An 18,979-nucleotide genomic window follows, 5' to 3' on the forward strand; every position below is an offset into this window, starting at 1 on the left:
GACTCCTCCCCAGCAGGTCCCAGGCTGCCTCTCCTTCACCCTGTGCCTGCGGATCCCAGTGAGGGGAGCCGGGCAGGCCACTCTCATGGTGGGGGTGGGGGTGGGGGTGTACTTGGCTCCCTAGCGGGCCTGGGTAGGTTCTAGCCTAACTGTTCCCAGTTCATTGTATGGCTGAGTCCCTGGCCTCTCTGTGTAAGGCTATTCCAGAAGGTTCTCAGACCCTGGACAGGGCAGTGGTGCCAGCCTTGAAGGATTGGAGGGGCTACATGTCTGTGTTGGTTGTCAGCATCAGGCCCTGATTCTCATGGGCTCCCCCTTAGTGCCTGCTGGGACAGGGACGGACGGGGGACGAGAGAGAAGGCCAAAGATGGTCACCGAGCCCCACCAGGCCCGAGCGTCTGCTGACCACGCAGGGGAGCTCATCCCAACCACCCTGTCCTTTCCCTGTTGCTTCTTCCTTCTTTGTGCTTTGACTCCGGCCAGTGCCCCTGCCTGTCCGGCCTGGAGCATGTCACTGCCCACGTCGGGCTAGGGCTTGGGGTAGATGCACTCTGACGTCTTGGGGTCTCGCCCTGAGCCCGGTCCAGGAGGCTTGAGGTCAGCCATTGTGAGGACAGATGTCACACGTGCTGGTTTGGACTCTGTCCAGCCAGGTAGGAGAGGTGGCAGCAGAAAGCCTGCCAAAGTCCACAGCAGCCCCGAGCTGCACGGGTGACCTCAAGAACAGCTGTGCCGGATGCTGCCTTCCTGGCTGTTGATACATCGGGTTCATCTCGGCGTCCCAGGGTGGCAGGCGGAGGGCGATGGTGTGGGCTGCTGTTCTGGCTCGGGAATGCAGCCCAGGAAGGGACCAAAACAGGGCGCCCCCGTGCTGAGCCCTGACACCCACAAGGAAGGCTGCTCTGGGGACTGGCCCTGACACGCTCCAAACCTCAGGCTGCAGACCCCGACTCCAAGGTGTTCTGTCTTCCCTGCACCTGCCTCACCGGCCAGGATACACAGGCTTTGTTCTCTGCAGTCTTGTGTTACGGAAACAGCGGGCACGTTGAATGTGCTTCTCCTCTATTTGCCGCTGCTCCAGACAGTCCAGTCCCAGCCCCGAGGCCGTGGGGGGCAGGGCGAGCGGGGCGCCCAGACAGGGTGGTGGGTGTGGGAGGGCTGAGTGTCCTGCCGAGGCACCTGTCCCCACCGCCGCGCTGCCCAACAGCCCTGGTCTCTTCCTGCTCGCAGGTGATCGCCGTGGTCATGGACATGTTCACTGACGTGGACATCTTCAAGGACCTGCTGGAGGCCGGCTTCAAGAGGAAGGTGGCCGTGTACATCATCGTGGACGAGAGCAATGTCAAGTACTTCCTGCACATGTGTGAGCGGGCCCGCATGCACCTGGGGCACCTCAAGGTGAGCTTGGCTGGTCATGAATGACCAAGCGGTCATTCAGTTGGTCAACAAACACTTGGAGCACCTGCCTTCTAGGGATGGAGTCCTGTGCCTGGCACAGAGAGTTCAGTGATCCGAGAGCCTCCTGCCAAGTGGTCGCCTGACCTCTGGCCGAATGCCCAGAGGGACAGGACGCTACTTCCAACAGTCAGAGATAAGATAAATGTTGATCAAGGGTTGATCAGACACTGGAACCCACGCAAGGTGCCACATCACATGTTATTTCAAAGCAGCCCATGCCACGCTGGTTACCTGTCTTTGCTTGCACACTTCCAGTGACAGGGCGCTCACCACCTGGCCTCCAGCAGCTTCTTACATCCTATCTGGAGAGCTCTGACTCCCAGGAAGTTATTTTTGGGGGCTTAAGCCAGAATCTTTCTCTGTGCGACACCCACCCACCGGTGGATCTGGCTCTGACAGAGGCAGCTTCCTCGGGTTGAGGTCAGGCAAGGCTTCCTTGATGGCTGCAGAGCTGAAATAAACTTGAGGAGGGAGAGCAGAGTAGAAAGGGTTTTCTAGAGAAGGTCACCATGGAGCAGAGGTGGAGGGATCGGGGTGAACCTGGGTTCTTCACACTGCTTTGCTGTGTGTCCTTGAGCACATCGCTTCCTGTCTCTGGGCTCTAGGATTTCACTGGTCCCAAAGAGAGGCAGATGGGCCAGGGGGCTGGGCTCTTCCGCTCAGATACCCTGCACTTGATCCCTCGCTTGCGGGCAGGAGGAGCCCTCCTTCCACCCAGCTGTCATTTGGCACCTACTGTGGGCAGCACGTTCCCCAGAGAGTACAGATCAGTACGCATGACAACAGCTGACACTTTCATAGTATGTCACTTGGGTCGGCCCCATCCTAGACACTTCACATGGTTATTTTATTTACTCTGCACGATGACCCGATGGGATAGGGCAGTTGTTCCCGTTTTACGGATGGGGAAATGGAGGCACCTGTGCAGGTGTTTAACTTGCTGTCCGTTAAGTTAAACATATGGGGTGTGGGGGCCAGCACCGGAGCTCCCTGGCTGAGCCCCAGCTTCTGACGGGTCAGAATCCCCTGGGCTTCAGGCCTGTGATCTGCGCAAAGTCCCTGGAGAAGGGACGACGCGGGGCTGGTCAGTGAGGGGCTGGGCTCCTGTGGCTGGAATTTGTCAGTATCTGTCAGTTGTGCCCACCCATCCCCGCTGAGGCCTTCCAAGTGGCTGTGAGTTCTCCAGGCGGAGAGTCTGTGGCTGTGGGGCCATTTTTATGTGGTCTCTCCGGCGGGCTGACCCCAAGCCCCGCGCTCACCCACCACCGCGCTGCCCGCCGTGTAATTAGCACCGAGCGTCGACTCCCGGGGCAGACAGCTCATGCTGGAGAGGTCCAGAGCGTGTAAGAGGCGTCTTTTGAAAGGTGACCGCAGAAGCCTCTGCCCTGTGGGCAGCAGATCAGAGAACCTCCGGGCCCATCCCCACTGCACCCTTGCCGCGTGCCCAGTGCGCACCTGACGCCCATCCCATTGCTCAGCGCCTGCATGCTCCTGGGGCAGGATGAAGAAGCTTGTCCATGCCAGGCGGGATCTGAACCCAGGATTGGCCGCTCCGAGGCCCAGCCCCCTGTCTAGTGCCTTTCCTCAGCAGCAGAGGCTCAGATGCAAGTCTGCTCGGAGCGTTCGGAGCTCCCAGGAGGTGGGGGGGGGAGGCAGGACTGGGCTGAGAACGTGACCCAGAAGGCTGCACGGCTCACTGTGCCAAGCCAGCATGGGCCTCGGACACGTGGCTCCACCTGTCTGAGCCTCCGGTGCCTCGTGGCTGTAATGATGTCTCATAGGGTTGTTTGAGGATGAAATGAGAGGAGACAATGGCTGTAAAAGCGCTCTGTGCGCTAAGGGGAGTTACGCGGCTGTTGGCAATAACAAGAAATTATAAACCCCAGGCCCCAGGCGGGGGAGGGTGTGTGTGAGGCCAACCCCCCAACACTTGAGCTTGAAATGAGGCCATAGCCCGAAGCATGGGAGGGGCAGCTCACCCCAGGGGTCCTTGGCACATTCTGCCCTGCTCACCACCTCCCTGCTCTGGGGAATGTTAGCAGGCTCTGCAGAGTGATGCGCCCAGGAGCTGGGCGCCACGGAGGGTCAGGTACCTTCCTGGGAAAGAACGTGTGACCCTGACCTCCTCATTCTTGCCGTTGAGCCCGCCCGCTCCACAGCCTGGGCAGGTGGCCAGAGGCTCCTGTGCGCCCAGCCCTGGCCAAGTGTCACCTTGTCGAGGGCCTGCCTGCTCGGCCTACCTCCCTGCCCGCGGGCCAGCTGGGCCCGGACCTGTCTCAGGAGCACTTCCTTTGCCGGTAATCCCTGGGCCCGCCCTCGGCTGCCCGCCACCCCTGCCCAGCTCTGCAGCGACCTGCCCTCAGCTCCTACAGGCCCAGGATACAGGTCTGACCCTGGTGGGGTCATCCTTGTGACTGTGGGGGTGTCGGGCACCAGTCTGGGCAACGCCAGGAGCCAGGCCTGCGCCCATCTCTGCCACCTGCACTGTAACCTTGGGCAGAGATACTGAATCTTTCTGGGCCTCGTTTTCCCTTTCCCTTCCCCTTCAAGCTGTGTTCTGGCTGGGGACTGCCCTCACGCCCTCACCTCCAGGCAGCCCACCTCCCTGCACCCCAGCCTCCTGCCTCCTGCCTCCTGAGCCTCGAGCTCACACAACACATTCTGCAAACAGCCGGTGTATTGCGTGGGCCAACCCCTCTCTTGCTTTTGAGGTCAAGTGCAAAGACATGCACCAGCACCTTCCCGGGTGTGAGGGTCCCGGCCATCCCCAAGTACCCCAGCCTGCTGGCTCAGCTGGCCCCTGACTCTCAAGCAGGGAGTGTGGGAATGAGCCACGCCAGGTGACCCAGTCACATTTGGGGTGAGACCGAGGGCTGAGGGATGCCCCAGAGGCAGGGGGAGCCAGGCTGGGCCTCCAGCCTCACAGCTGAGACAGGACCAGAGCTGTGAGATGCCTGACTGATCTGAAAAGCTAGTCGGCTCTGTGCGGCCAAACTGGAAAAACCAGCAGCTACTTGGGCTAAGGCCGGACCTATTTCTGATGAACAAGAAAACTCCAGCCACCGTGGCCGTGGGAAGGCACTTGGTGAGGATACAGGATTCAGCCTGTGGCTTGGGTTCCACGCTGGCCAGGCCAGCCTTGGCCCCCTTCTGGTGCCCCTCCCCTCCCGTCCTGCCGTCTCTGATCCTGGCCTGGGTCTGTAACGGACTCGGGGTGTGGGGCAATGCTTCTCAACCAAGCGGGGTTTGCCTGGCTTGGGATATTTGGCAATGTTTGGAGACTTTTTTAACGGTTGTGACTGGGAGGGTACTATTGGAACCTGGCGGGTAGCAGCCAGGGACACTGTTAAGCGTGCACAGGACAGTCCCCACAACAGGGAATCGCCTAGCCCGGAATACCAGCAGTGAGCAACCCACCGTAGGGGAAGAGCCAGGGGCCCCTCAGACATCAGGGTCCTGGAGCTGGGCTGGCTCAGCCCTGCCCCATCCCCTACCCCTGAGGGTGCTGTTCATCCCAGTTTCTTGCTGTTCATCCCAGCATGGGGGCATGGGGCTCTGTCCCCTGCAGTCTGCACGGTTGGCCCGATCTCACTGTCACCGGCCAGACCTGGTCAGGAGGTGTCTCTGGGCCTCCCCACTTCTCCTCGGGCCCAGGAGATGTTAGCAGGTCCCTGCAGAGAGCCACTATGGTCCAGCTGGGGGCTGGACTCCACCTACTGGGAGACCATGGGTCGGTCACTCCCCCTCCCTGAGCCCACCTGACTGTCACACGCGGCCGACAGTCCTGGCCTCTCTGGGCCTGACCTATGACACTCTAGGTATTTTCTGGTCCTCTCTGTCAGTCCCCTCTTGCCCCTTGAGCAGAACGGATCGTATCCCGGGCACACTGCATGTGGTGTCACATCCTACTTTGGCACCTCAAATTATGGAGCCCCCACTGAGTGCCGGGCACCTTGCTGGCCCTCAGCCACGTGCACCGTGGCTTCCTTCAGTCTTCGCAGCAGCCCTGAAGCATAAGAGCAGGTAGGCCCATTTCACAGGTGAGAAAACTGAGGTGTAGGGAGGCCCAGCTGGCATCCGTTTGGTGCCAGGACTGGAGCCATGTTTGACCAGAGTTCCGGGGGGGGGGGGGGTGGCACTGGGCTGGTCCCCTTTGCCTACCACTGTCCCACGTGTGGGCCATGGCCAGCTCAGTACAGGGTCAAGTGGCATCTTTGTGAGCTTAAGAGGCCCCGTGGGGGATACAGGCAGGGCACTACAGGTTTGCCCCAGCCTAGTGTCCCCCACACCGTGCCCCATACGTGGCTGGGGCAAGAGCTGCTCTTGGAGCGGGTGAAACACTGCCCAGCCGTCCCCCCGATGTCCGCTCGGGGACCCATCACTGCCCCTTTGACACACGAGCAAGTTGAGGTTCCAGAGGGTCCACGGGCTTGCCCCGGCCACTCCTCTTGAGCGAGCCTGGGTGCCCTCCACCCTGCCTGCTCTGTGCTCTGCTGGGGTGCCCCGGGGCTCGGAGACAATGCAGCTTTGTGGGATCCTCTCCCTGCGCTCACCCGAGCCCTGACTCCTGAGACGTTACCTCATCTGGGCCAGGCCCCATGGGGCGGGACCCACCCGGGAACAAACAGCTCCAGGATTGGATGGGCCTTAGAGTCGAGGCCATCCATGCAGCATGCAGACAGGGAAACTAAGGCCCAGAGAGGGCCAGAGACCCACTTAGAGTCCCACAGCAAATCTGGCACAGCCAAGGCTGCCTCTCTCCCGGAGTTGAGTCACTCTGAGATGTAGGTGGTGACCTCCTGGGCCCTTCACGGGGCCACGCTTTGAGGTGGGCAGGGGCAGACACTGGTGAGGGGGGAATTGAGGCTGTTCTTCCGGGCTGAGGAGAGGCCTGTGGCCCCAGCATGCAGAGCTCTGGGCCGGGAGCCCACAGAAGCCACAGAACCAGGCTGTGGTCGGGCACAGGTGACTGTAAAAGGCCTCGAAGCGCCTCCAGGATCTTTGTTACAACTTCTGGTCCCTGAGCATGCTCCATGTTGGGTACAAAGTCACGAGCACTAATTGTCCTGGGTCATGGCCAGCTTCCTGCTGAGCTGGCTGTGTACAGACAGGCAGCCTGGGGGGCAGGGGAGCCGGCCCTGGGAGTAAAGGCTTATCTGCCTACTGGGCTGGGCCCAACACCCAGCGATTATTCAGCCCACAGCCAGGTGGACATCCATGCCCTCCCCATAAGCTCTGGGTACTGCCCTCGGGCTGCCCAGCAGAGAGGGGTCTGAGACCTATCACAGAGGGAACAGACACAGGAGCGCCCTTGGGCCAGGGGCCCGAGCGGAGGGCAGGCTCCCGCTCCCTTCTCTCCACTGCCCCTGCCCTGACTCAAGCCGTCCCTCCCTGTCCTCCACTTCCTGCTTCTCATTCACTGCTTCATGCGCCCTCCCCCGCTGCCCCACCGTTGGGTGCCAGAACTGTTCTTGAGGGGCAGCTCCAACCCGGTCACTCCTGCTCTGAATCCTTCCATGGCTCCCTACTGCCCACAGGGCTGAGCCAGGCCCTTAAGCAGGTGTGGGGTCTTGCATGGGCATCTGGCTGAGCCTGTTCTACAGGCTCCATCACCCACCCTCCTCCCTCGATGTCCTCTCGGGTCTTAGGCTGCTTTTGTTACCAGGCCTTTGTGTTCCCACGTCTGGAATGCTGCACCCTCTTCCTGCCTGCCCCACTCATCCTCTCACCCTCTTTCGATGGCAGGCTTTCCGCTGGCCCCCCACACTGGGGGCTCTAACTCATCTGCCTCCTCCCTCACCTCCAGCGGGGCGTCCTGGTCACAGTCCTTTCTGTGTGTGTGGCTGGGGGCTTGTCAGGGTTGAGGAATGAGTGTACGAGTGGGCAGTTAGTAAGCGGGGGCCAGTGAGTGGGCAAGGGTGACGGGGAAGCCACAGAGATATGATGCCCCCTGGAGGGAGTGACTCCTGTCACAGCGACCCGTAGGCAGACTGGTCAGGATGCTGTCAAGGGGGTTCCTGCCCCGGACAGGTGTCAGATTCACTGGGGCTTGTGTTAAAAATGAAATTCCCGGGGTGCCTGGGTGGCTCAGTCGGTAAAGCATCCGACTTCGGCTCAGGGCGTGATCTCGAGGTTCATGAGTTTGAGCCCCGCGTCGAGCTCTGCACTGGTGGTACAGAGCCCGCTTGGGATTCTCTCTCTCCCTGTCTCTCTCTGCCCCGTCCCCACTTGTGCTCTCTCTCTCTCTGTCTCTCAAAATAAATAGATAAAACAATGAAATTCCTAGCCTGACCCCAGTCCTCCGGAGGCACATCTCTGGGGGCACCCGGGAGCCTGGGTTTCTAACACACTCTGGGGAATTACCTGCACCAGATGAGCACAAGTGTCCTTCCCATCCTGAGGCTCTACTTTGGGGTCCCCTCAACTGTCCCCTCCACTCCTGGGCCTTAGCCGCACTCGCTTTTCCCTTCCTGGGGCCTGCTGTGCCCCAACTCTCCTGGTGGAAAGAGAGTGCCACAGGGCCCCACAGACTGCGCACCAGGGAGGGCTCAGGTGGTCAGAGAGTCCAGAGAAAGGCAGGAGCGACCTCGCTCTGACGGGAGGCAGTGGTGGCCCCGGGTCTGCTCCCTCTGGGTCTTCACTTCCCTTCCCGTGGTCTCTCGGGGCCCTTCTAGCTTGCTTGGAGCCACAGGGCCGCTCACTCACCCTGGGAAGGCCACAGACTCGCCCGAGTGCAATCCCCAGGTCCCCCGAGAGCAGGCCCCCCCATCCCCAGCTGCACAGCCGCCAGGGGACTTTTCTAAATTGTGTCTGCACGCCCCTCCTGCTCAAGACCCTGCAGTAGCCTTCCGCCACCTGCACCGGCTTTTCCCAAGCTGGCCTGGCCACGCAGGTCTTCTCCTGCCCAGGGCTGCCCTGTGGACAGCCTTCGGGTCACACCCAGACCACCCTGCCCCATGCCCTTTGTCACTGTCACCCCCCCCCCCCCCACTTTCTACCTTCATATCGCTGCACTCGCCACCTTGGTCTAGACCCTGTGGTCCCCACGTGCAGCACCCCCTTTCTCCAGGCCTCACTGCTCCATCCTTCCCCATCTGAGCCCCTCTCCCCCGCACACCCCGCCAGTGCGGTCAGTGCTCTGATCACATGTAATTCTGCCTCCTGTCCCCCCAACACAGAATCTCAGGGTGCGGAGCAGCGGGGGAACAGAGTTCTTCACACGGTCGGCCACCAAGTTCAAGGGTGCCCTGGCCCAGAAGTTCATGTTCGTGGATGGAGACCGGGCCATCTGCGGCTCCTACAGGTGACTCTCCAGCTTTCTGGGGGCTGGGGACAGAGGTGGCTCCGGTTCCCAGATGGTTTCTGCCCTTAATCCTGCCTTATGACACCCTGGTTATTCCGGTTCACTGGTCCCAAAACTGCTGAGGTGTGAGCGGGGCTGGGGCACGCCCTCACGCCGCCCGCCTGTCTCCGGAAACGGGCTGGGGAGGGCTTTTGTCTTTAAGACTGTTGTTCCAGCCTAAGGTGTCACCAGCCTAGAGATGGGTGTGGGCCAGGCGCACAGGGCGGTCACTCCTAGAGCCGCCTTCGAGGATGGGCCAGGATGAGGATGGCTGTGGCCCAGCTCTGCAAGCCCCACCGAGCAGGGGGCACAGGGCGGGGGCTGCCCACAGCCACGCTGGGCTTGGCAGCAAAGTCACGGGTGATAGCACCTGCCATGTGCACGGGATGACAGCAGGGATGTTCCGGGCATTCTGTGAGCGGCCTTCCGGGGGGCCCTAACCCCCAAGAGGAGCCCCACGCTGTGCTGTTTTACACAGGTGGGAGCGGCCTCGGTGTAAGCGACTTGTCCCAGACTCAGGTCTGACCCCGAGGCTTGTGCCGTTCCCTGCCCCTGCTCACTTCTTGGTTCCATCCAGGGCCCCGTGGCCACAGTCTGATGAGCACCGGCCTGTGGGTGCACGGTGGGGGGGGGGGGGGTGGCCAGGCTGGAGGGAGGGGGGCAGGCCCCCACGTGCCTGACCGGGCTGCCCCCTCCCCCTGTGTTGCAGCTTCACGTGGTCGGCCGCGAGGACAGACCGCAACGTGATCTCCGTGCTGTCTGGCCAGGTGGTGGAGATGTTTGACCGGCAGTTCCAGGAGCTGTACCTCATGTCCCACGGTGTCAGCCTCAAGGGCATCCCCATGGAGAAGGAGCCGGAGCCGGAGCCCATCGTGCTGCCCTCCGTGGTACCACTGGTGCCCTCGGGCACGGTAGCCAAGAAGCTCGTCAACCCCAAGTATGCGCTGGTCAAGGCCAAGAGTGCCGACGAGATCGCCAAGACCTCCTCTGAGAAGCAGGAGGGGAAGAAGCCCCCGGGGCTGCGGGGCGCGGCGCTGGCCGAGCGGCCGGGAGACCTCGCCGAGGCGCCCCCGCCTATCCACCCTGGGCTGCTCAACCTGGAGCGGGCCAACATGTTCGAGTACCTGCCCACGTGGGTGGAGCCGGACCCGGAGCCCGGCAGTGACATCCTGGGCTACATCAATATCATTGACCCCAACATCTGGAACCCCCAGCCCAGCCAGATGAACCGCATCAAGATCCGAGACACTTCCCAAGCTGGCACCCAGCTGTGGAGGCAAAGCCAGGACTGTGGCCCCACCCCCGGGCCCGGTGCCCCCGAGGACAGGGTCCCAGCTGAGAGCGCTAAGAACGGCCTTCCCCAGGGGGACCCTGAGCCACAGCCTCCCGTGCCCAAGCCCCGGACAGTCCCTGTGGCAGAGCTGCTTGCCCAGCACGGCGGCGACGGTGTGGACTGGGCCCTGGAGGCCCCAGGGGAGGAGACGCCCCAGAATGGGACAGACCATGAGCCACCCAGGACACCGGGCCCAGGCCATGCCTCACTCCAGCGGCAGGTGTCTGTGACCCAGGATGACCCCGACGGCCACGGAGCGGTGATCCCCAATGGGCTAGATGGGGAAGAGGAGGAAGATGATGATGACTATGTGACCCTCAGTGACCAGGACAGCCTCTCAGGCAGCTCTGGCCTTGGCCCTGGCCCCCGGCGGCCCTCGGCGGCCTCCTCTTCTGTGTCGGACGAGTACTTTGAGGTGAGGGGGCGCTCAGCCCCTCTGCAGAGGCGCCACTCGGAGCAGGTAGCCAACGGGCCAGCCCAGCCCCCCCGACGACAGCTGAGTGCCCCCCACATGACCCGCGGGACCTTTGGTGGACCCCTGGGTGGCTCGCCGTGGGCCCCAGGTCGGGAGAGAGAAGAGGCGGGTACTCCAAGGAGGATGCAGGCTCCGCACTCCACGGACAAGGAGACCCAGGTGGGTCGGGGTCCCCACACATGAGGGGTCCTGGGAGCCCCTCCCCCAGCCCCAAGCACCCAGTGTGGTCACCTGCTGGGGTGCCGCATCCCCAGATCGGACAGCTTTGCACGCTATGTGCAGATGGGGAAACTGATGAGCAGAGGGAGGGGGTAGGTGGCAACCACCCAGGGCCACACGCGTGGCTGGTCCCAACCCACGCTGGGCACCCACAGCCTCAGTGCCCCACAAAGTCAACCTAAGCCAGCCACTGGGAGCCGAAAGGAAACGCACCTAACATACCCAGAGATCTCAGACACTGGTGTTACAGCGAGTCAACTCTGCCCTGCCGTAGCGGTTGACCCCCTCCCTTGTTTGCTGACCACACCGAGATGGTTCTTTCTAGCCCTGAGGTCGCACGGCAGTAAGTGGTCCTTGTCTGGACCTTATGCCAAGCCACCTCCATGTCAATCCCTTTGATTATGGCCCTGGGGAGCACTCTCCTCCCCTCTCCCCTAGGCTAGGAAACACCTCACATTCGTCCTTTGCCTCTCCTCCCGGTGAGCACTGCAGGTCAGGGACCCAGAACCCTGGACCCCCTGCAGCCCCGGCCCAGCCCCCGGTGTCTGTCCTACCTGGAAACAGCGCACGGCTGATCATGCCTGGCATGATGATCAGGCCCATGGGCAGCATCTTGAGGTAGCTGGCCAGGATGGAGCCCGCCTTGGCGTGGTTCAGGTCCCGGGCGGACAGCGACCGCTGCACGATGACCTGGGGGCACGAGGAGGGGGTGAGTCTCAGCCCCGCTCGGGGGTGCCACTGTTCTGTATCACTGGCCTGGAGCTTTAAACCCAGGGATTTGGGAAAGCTTGCGGTCAAGTAGCAGAGGGGTGCTAGAAGCTGCCTGAGCGTGGCTCCCCATGTAGCCCCAGGCAAATCCTAACTGGGCCTCAGTTTGCAGATCGGCAGCATGGGAGGAGGGACAGATAATTGGAACCGATGGCATCTGAGCTCCCTCCCAGCTCTGACATTATGAGTTTCTTTCTTTCCCTGTCTTTCTTTCTTTCTCTTTCTTTCTTTCTTTTCTTTCTTTCTTTCTTTCTTTCTTTCTTTCTTTCTTTCTTTCTTTCTTTCTTTCTTTCTTCTTTCTTTCCTTCCTCCCTCCCTCCCTCCCTCCCTCCCTCCCTCCTTCTTTCTTTCTTTCTTTCTTTCTTTCTTTCTTTCTTTCTTTCTTTCTTTCTTTCTCTCTTTCTCTCTTTCCTTTCTTTCCTTTCTTCCTTTCTTTCACAGCTTTACTGAGTGGCTCAGTTGGTTAAGCATCCAACTTTGGCTCAGGCCGTGATCTCACGGTCCGTGAGTTCGAGCCCCGCATCAGGCTCTGTGCTGACAGCTCAGAGCCTGGAGCCTGTTTCAGATTCTGTGACTCCCTCTCTCTGACTCTCCCCTGTTCATCCTCTGTCTCTCTCTGTCTCAAAAATAAATAAACATTAAAAAAGTAATAATAAATAAATAAACAGCTTTACGGAAGTATAATTCACATAGAGTTCAGCCACATAAACTGTACAAAACTAATACACAGTTTTAGTGTGTTTGTTCACAGAGTTGTACGAGCTACACCTTCTAAATCGAAGTATTTTTCATTTGGTGCTCTGCAGTTTAAGTCACCAGCTGCAGTTCAGAAGTAAGAATGTGTGATTTTAATCTATTTTCCAGACATGCTGGTTGAACAGAGAGCTCCCAGCATTTATTTTCCTCTGAGACGTGATAGAGCATCCGTTACAGGGTCTGGAGGGGCAACCCTGAGGTTGAAGGACAAGCTGACCTCAATCCTGCTTTGGCACCGGCTACCTCTGACTTGGGACAAGTCGTGGCCTCACTTGGGGCCTCAGTTTCCCTGTCTGGACGATGAGGGGGTTCGACGCAATTCTCTGACGTCCTGTGGGTGCAAGAGCCCAGGGCTGCGCTCCTCTGTGCTCGTGGCGGGCAGCCCTGGGAGGCAGGGGTGGGGGGCAGCTGCTGTCACCCCATTCTGCAGCTGGAGAAGCTGAGGCGAGCGGCAGGGCCGGGCCCTTCCCTGCAGTGTCAGTGGGCTGCTGTGTCCCTGCGACCTCTCAGCCCAGGCTGGGCCGGCAGCTGTGACCCACTCCCCGTGCTCGGCCACTTAACCTCCCTGATCCCCTGTGCCTTCATCTCTAAAGTGGGCTACTAACACAGGGTTGCTGCAAGGACCGAGCGAGGCACCATGCAGGTGGCCCAGCTCATGCCTGGCTGGTCACGAGTTCCCCAAGTTTAGGCTTCCCTTGGGGTGCAGCCTCGGGGTCAGCCACGGCTCAGTGCTGGCCCGGGGGCCTTTGGACCGTGGCGCCACTCTGGGAAAGTCCTGAACTGGCCTGGTTGTCTGTCTGTCTGGGCCGTGAGGTGAAGGCGAGAGAACCTTCCCGTGGGTGAAACCAGGTTATGGGTGCCGCGCACTCACACCGGGAAAAATGGCGCTCGCTGTTCTGATTAACGTAGCTGCTGCTGTCGCCTGAAAGGGACACTCCACGTGAGACAGCAGGAGTAGCAGGTGACAGAAGGTGCATCGCCATAGCAGGCAGGACCCCAGGAGGCCCCCTGGCCCAAGTGCCTCCCTGCGTTTCAGACAGGGACACTGAGGTCAGAGAGGGGCTCTGTAGAGCTCTCTGCCCATTGGGCCTTTCACCTCCTGTCTTATTGGGTCAGTTTGTTTCTGAGTTCGAGTGTCAGTGACACGTGGGGGATGAGCCAGGAGGTAGTGAAAAGTCTAAAGACCATGAAAAGCCCTGTGGCCCCAGCACACAGAGCTGCCTTCTGGTGCTGACTAGAGTGGGCATCCTGGGGGGCTGGCCTGGCCCAGTGGCTAGGTGGAGTCAGGCAAAGCCCCTGCTTGCTGGTGAGGGTCACAGCAGAGTAGCACCAGGCACGGGGGATCCGGTGCAAAGCTACCTATGTCGCAGGGGTTCTGGTCCCGGTCCTGGTTGTGCCCCAGGCAGACCCAGCGGGACCCAGGGTGCAGGTGCCTATATTGAGGGGTTTTGGTCCGAGGCCTGAGCGGGAGGACGCCAGGGAAGTGAGGCCGCAGCCGGGCCGTGAAGCCCCAATGTCAGCGGTGTTCGGCCTCGGCCTCCCTGTGTGACCCTCCTCTCCAGGCAGTAAGGCCCATTCGGCCCTGACCTCGAGGCCAGGCAGCGTGCTGACTCACTTGGCCTTCGTGGGAAAATCTCCTGCCCTGTGTCCCGCCCAGAGACGGCAGTGTCAGCCAGGCCCACGCTGAGTGGCAAGGAAAGGAGAGATGCCCGAGGGGGGTGGAGGGGCATGTCTTGCAGGGAGGGCTCTCCTCATTCATCCCATGGTGGCTGGCCGGGTCGGCCCTTGGGCCTTGCTGCCTCACTCGCGCGGTGGGGTCCTTGGGTAAGATGGGTGTCTGAGGCTTTGCTGGCACAAGACCTTTTGCTGCCTGGAACTGCCCACGGCCTTCCCGGCATTGCCCGCCTCTGCCCAGAGGGGTAGGTGGCTGGCGGAGGTGACCTGATGCGTTCACAGCCCAGGGAGGACAAGATTCAGACTCCAGAAGAAGACCCAGCCCCTGCAGTCACCAGCACTGCACCACCCTCAGTGGACAGGTGGAGAAGGCTGGGGCAGGAACGGTAGGAACTCGCCTTACCGTAACCGTGAAAGGTGGGACCCATCGCTGTGTGACACGAGGGGAAACTGAGGCACAAAGTAGTGAGACGAACTTGTCTAGGACCGCCCGCTGGTGAGTGGCAAGGCCAAGAGGCATAAACCCAGGTGAGCCGGCTGCCGCCTGCCCCTGGCCCTTGGGGGGGTCTCCTCACTGTCTCTGCTCTTTCTCTCCTAGGGCCAACAGATCCCCCATTATAGAGTCCCTGCCTCGGGGACCAGGGATAAAGATGGCTTCCTGCGGCCCGTGAGGACCTCGGGACCCCCGCGGTACCGCGCTGCGGCTGCCGATGGCACCCAGAGCTCTACCAGGAAAGCGAGCCCAGCCGTAACAAGCACGTACCCCTGGCAGGCCAAGGCTGGCCCCGTGCCCCGCACGCTGGCAGATCCCGGGACTCCAAGGCGGGCCCGAAATGCCAGCCCCCAGGCCGATGGCAGGGTCGCTGAAGAGCATCCAAGTCCTTTTGGAATCCCCTACTCCAAACTGTCCCAGTCAAAGCACCTGAAGGCCAGGACGGGCAGCGGCCAGTGGGCCTCATCTGATTCTAAACAGAGGGCCCAGGCCCCCCGGCACCACAAGGAACCCTAGCACCCTGTCCCTGGGCCTGGAGCCGTGCAGTCCATGGCCTGTGCCCCAGCTCAGACTCACCGGGCAGGTGTTCCTGGGGCCGCGCCAGGGATCGGCAGATGGCCGCCCAGACTCTCCAGAGCCCACCCCGGAAGGCAGGAAGGTAGGGCGGGTGGCGACAGCGACACTCACCTGGTCAGTGCACCAGTACCAGGTGGCCATGATGGTCAGACCGAAGGTCATCCCAGTCCACGGGAGGTCCCCTGTGTGGGGGTCTCGGAACATGTGCATGGCGTCTGCACGGGGCAGGTGGCAGGTCGTGTTTGCGATGGTCCTGGATGGGACGGCCTGGGCGTAGGCTGCCGCCAGCTGCTCAAAGCCGCCGATCTGGTCAAAGGCTGGAGGGGTCGGGGTGGGACGGGGACGGGCTGGTGGCCGATGGCCCTGACTCCGGGCCCCCACTTCCCGATGCACCAAACTTGACTTTTTCCCATCCACCTTTCCCGGTGTCTGGAGAGGCGTGGAGGGTAGAGGCTTTTCCAGAACAGGGGAATTCAAATGACTATTTTATTTGTATTTAAAAATAATACTATTAAATGAGCATTTTGCACGTGGACACCACAGTGTCCTCTTGGCCCCTGGACGCCTGTTGGCCTCGGGCAGGGGTTCTCTGCCAAGCTTCAGACTGTCGAATCAAGGAAGCAAAAGTATTTTCTCTTGGCATTGGAGGACCTTCCCGGGGAGTCTAAAAGTGTTAAAGTCCTGACCTGGGGCTCCTAAAGGATGTGATTTTGGCAGAGCTGAGGATGGCTGGCACGTAGCACTGAGAACAGAAACAAGTCCCAGAAGGGACAAGGGCATGACCAAAGCCACATGGCCCACCGGCCGGGGCTCGAGCCAGAAGTCTCTCCTCTCGAGGCCAGAGCACATTCACTCCCTCACTGTTCCTGTCTACCTCAGAGTCAGGGCCCTGTGTGGCCAAACCCTGGCCCATCTGCGGCTTTTGCTGTGTCTGTAACCACCCCTCCCGTCCAGGCTGGGCCCGGCTGCCTGGGTCCCTCTCCTGCAGTGGGGTCTCCCCCCTGGTCTGAAAGCAAGCAGGTACACAAAGTCTGGATACAGGAAAATCCCTAGTCTTACTTGCAAGCCCCTCTCCCCTGCCTTTCCCAAGCAGGAAGCCTGCTGCCGGACTCTGGGCCCCCAGCCTCATTGCCGCCTGGCGCCCAGGCCGGGCCGGGTACTCAGAGCAAACGTACAAACACTATACACAGATCGGAAATTACCAGGCTAGAGGATCCTACAGTCTGAGTCTGGAGGAGGCTTTAAAGGCCTCTGTTCACCCTCTGTGGGATCCTCCTGGCTCTGATTGCATACTTCCCAGGATGGGGAGTTCACTACCTATTTATTGAGGGAGCCCTCTGAGCTTCCTCCGGGTTCCCTGACCAGTATCACCGAGCTGTCTAAACCCTCTTCTCTCCTCCCCTGCCATCGGCCAGCAACCCATAGCAGCACTTCTTGGGATTATGCACATGATTTTCAACAGTTGGAGCCCATCAGTGCCCTGGCAGTGTTCGTGGAGTCCTGATTGTGTGCACACCTGCCCTCGGCCCTAGGTCACCATCTAGTCCTGAGCCAGGGCAGGTGCCGTGGCCCTGCATTCTTGAGTCCCCTCCACACCAGACCGGAGCCGGCCCGGAGCTGGTGACAAGTGGCAGTGGGGCGACAGGTGGGAAAGGAACACACAGCCTCTGTCACCCAGGGCAGGCTGACGGGTTTACCGCCTCATGGCTCGACCTTGTGAGTCCACCACCCCCTCCTCCCCACCCGGTGCTGGCACCTGGGTCCTAACAGGGCGGACCCCCAAAAGCGCTGGCTGCGGGGGGCTACCCCTCACCTTTGACGGTCAGGATGACGGCCCCCACCACCATGATGAGCGTTTGCAGGGCGTCCGTGTAGATCACAGCAGCCAAACCCCCTGTGGGTAGAAAAAAGGGAGCTGGAGAAAGCTGTGCCCCGAGGGAGGAGGGACAGCGGTTCCACGTACGTGTCGCCTGCCCTCTCACAGGTGGGTGGGCTGTGGACCGCTCAGCTGGGCCGGCGGAGCCCGATTCAAATCTCCACCGGCCAGGCTGTGCGGGGAGGTGGCCCCCCGGCTCCCGCCCGCCTCTCAGGCCCCCGCACACCTCTGCCCGGCCACGTGGACACCCGGGCTGGCGGCCAGGTCCTCGCTCCGCGGGCCCCCGCCCGACCCCCGCGAGGGCGCCGTACCTGCGATGGTGTACAGGGCCGTGATGGCGAGCATGAGGGTGGTGGAGAGGTAGAAGTTCCAGCCCAGACAGATGTGCACAAAGAGCGCCCCTGCGTACAGGTCGATCTGCGGGAGGGGAGAGGAAGTTGTGCGGAGGCCCGAGGTGACCCGAAGCAGGACTCAGGGCACCGCTTACTCGACGTGCGGCCTCAGTGCCCCGTGGACACGGAGGGAGAGACGCCCCACGCACACGCCCACCAGCGCTGCTGGGAGGGCGGGAGGGGGTCGTGGCCGTGGACGAGCGGTTGTGCAGGGGATGCTGCTGATTTAATAAAAGTCCCGAGTGGCCGATGTCCACCAAGGAGCAGTGTTGTTATTGAGTCTGGCCCCTGCCTGGAGATGTAAAGGAGGAGCCCTGTGTCCTTGGTTCCCAGGGGTCCATGACAAGGAGGAGTCCAGGAGGGCTTCCTGAAGGAGGCCCGAGAAGCCTTACGGGCCTGAAGAAACAGATCTGCAGCCTAGGGCTCCAGGCCCATATCCGTTTGGGTGTGCCCCCTGTTCTCTGCTCCCCATTAGACAGGCGGCCCTGAAAAAAGACCAGACGTGCTCTGGGGGCAGGCCGGGGCGGGGGGGGGGCAGGGGGGCAGTCTTGCTCACTGCCCTCCGGTGGGGTTGGAACTGAAGCCAGGACCGTGTCTCGGGCCAAGGCTGGTCCCCAGAGGCTGCACTGGATATAGCTGCTGCCATCCCAGACCCTGGGGCAGCCTATGGGGCTGGAGTCCTAGTCCTGGGGTGAGCCTCACACCCCTGGTTCTACCCCCACCCCCATACTGTACTGGGAGCCCAGGGAAGGAGAGCAGGACTGTCCTGTGAGCTCAAGGGGGCTCCACCCTGCCAGGTTTCCAAATGTGTCATTCTGGGCTTGCTCAGTTCGGGGGAGGTGACCTGAAATACAACCTTTGGGGCCAACAGGCTCCCGAGAAGGCTGAGCGAGGCTGCGTGGGACCAGGGGGCACGGGGCCCCTTTGAACGACTGCAGTGCCTGGCCCGACATCCAGCTGACCAGCACGGCCCAGTCGGTCTTGTGGACCCCCGGTTCCCCCAGGCTCCAAGCCCTCAGGACACAGAGCCCCGGCCGAGCCCGGGTGTCACTCCAGAGCCTGTGTTCCCTGTCCCTGTCCCTCTCCCTCCAGGCCCCTCCTTTACCCTCCCTTGGAGAGACCAGCCAGTGTGGACTCTGACAAGGTGCTTTGAGGAGATCAGCAGCCCGTCACTCTGGTCCCTGGCTTTGGTGGTGTGTGAGTGTGTGTGTGTGTGTGTGTGTGCGCGCGCGCATTCGTACGTGTGTCTACCTCCAGCTCAAGGAGAGAAGCCCAGGGTTGTGAATATCAGAGCAGGAGGGACTCTTCAAGCCCCCTCCCCCATCAGACCGGAGGAGACACAGAAGCCTGGGGAGGGGACGGACTTCCCCGAGGTCAGGCTCCAACAGGTATCAGAGATTGGAGTTGCCGGGTGAATGGGGAGCAAGGGGTCTCTAGAAAGCAGCAGCCCCTTCCTCCCGCCTGCTCATCCTCCTGCCACCCAAGACCCCTCTCCGCACCCAGGCCGCCCTCAGAGTGGAGCCCTGATCTGTGTGGCTGGCCTTCAGGCCCCGGCCACTCATCTCTAAGCCCAGGTGACTCTGGCCACACCAGACTGGCCACCATTCCAGGCCCAGC

The 18,979-nt window shown here is 61.3% G+C and overlaps 2 protein-coding genes across 2 annotated transcripts in view; one reads left to right on the forward strand and one right to left on the reverse strand.

Annotated features, from left to right (window-relative positions):
* The window catches only part of FAM83G (family with sequence similarity 83 member G), a 30,402-nt gene extending 12,782 nt beyond the window's left edge, over nt 1-17,620 (forward strand). The window contains exons 3-6 of the mRNA XM_015079591.3: nt 1,231-1,398; nt 8,637-8,761; nt 9,510-10,767; nt 14,624-17,620. Coding sequence (XP_014935077.2) covers nt 1,231-1,398; nt 8,637-8,761; nt 9,510-10,767; nt 14,624-15,034 — 1,962 coding nt within the window. The 3' untranslated portion in view covers nt 15,035-17,620. The remainder of the gene's footprint in view (nt 1-1,230; nt 1,399-8,636; nt 8,762-9,509; nt 10,768-14,623) is intronic.
* SLC5A10 (solute carrier family 5 member 10) overlaps nt 1-18,979 on the reverse strand; it is a 63,856-nt gene that overhangs the window by 33,366 nt on the left and 11,511 nt on the right. Inside the window, exons 7-10 of the mRNA XM_027047637.2 lie at nt 17,282-17,387; nt 16,908-16,988; nt 15,206-15,411; nt 11,382-11,517 (exon numbers count right to left, since the gene is read on the reverse strand). Of these exons, the coding sequence (XP_026903438.1) occupies nt 11,382-11,517; nt 15,206-15,411; nt 16,908-16,988; nt 17,282-17,387 (529 nt within the window). The remainder of the gene's footprint in view (nt 1-11,381; nt 11,518-15,205; nt 15,412-16,907; nt 16,989-17,281; nt 17,388-18,979) is intronic.

This window comes from Acinonyx jubatus, chromosome E1 (assembly GCF_027475565.1).
Source record: "Acinonyx jubatus isolate Ajub_Pintada_27869175 chromosome E1, VMU_Ajub_asm_v1.0, whole genome shotgun sequence".
Classification (NCBI taxonomy): domain Eukaryota; kingdom Metazoa; phylum Chordata; class Mammalia; order Carnivora; family Felidae; genus Acinonyx; species Acinonyx jubatus.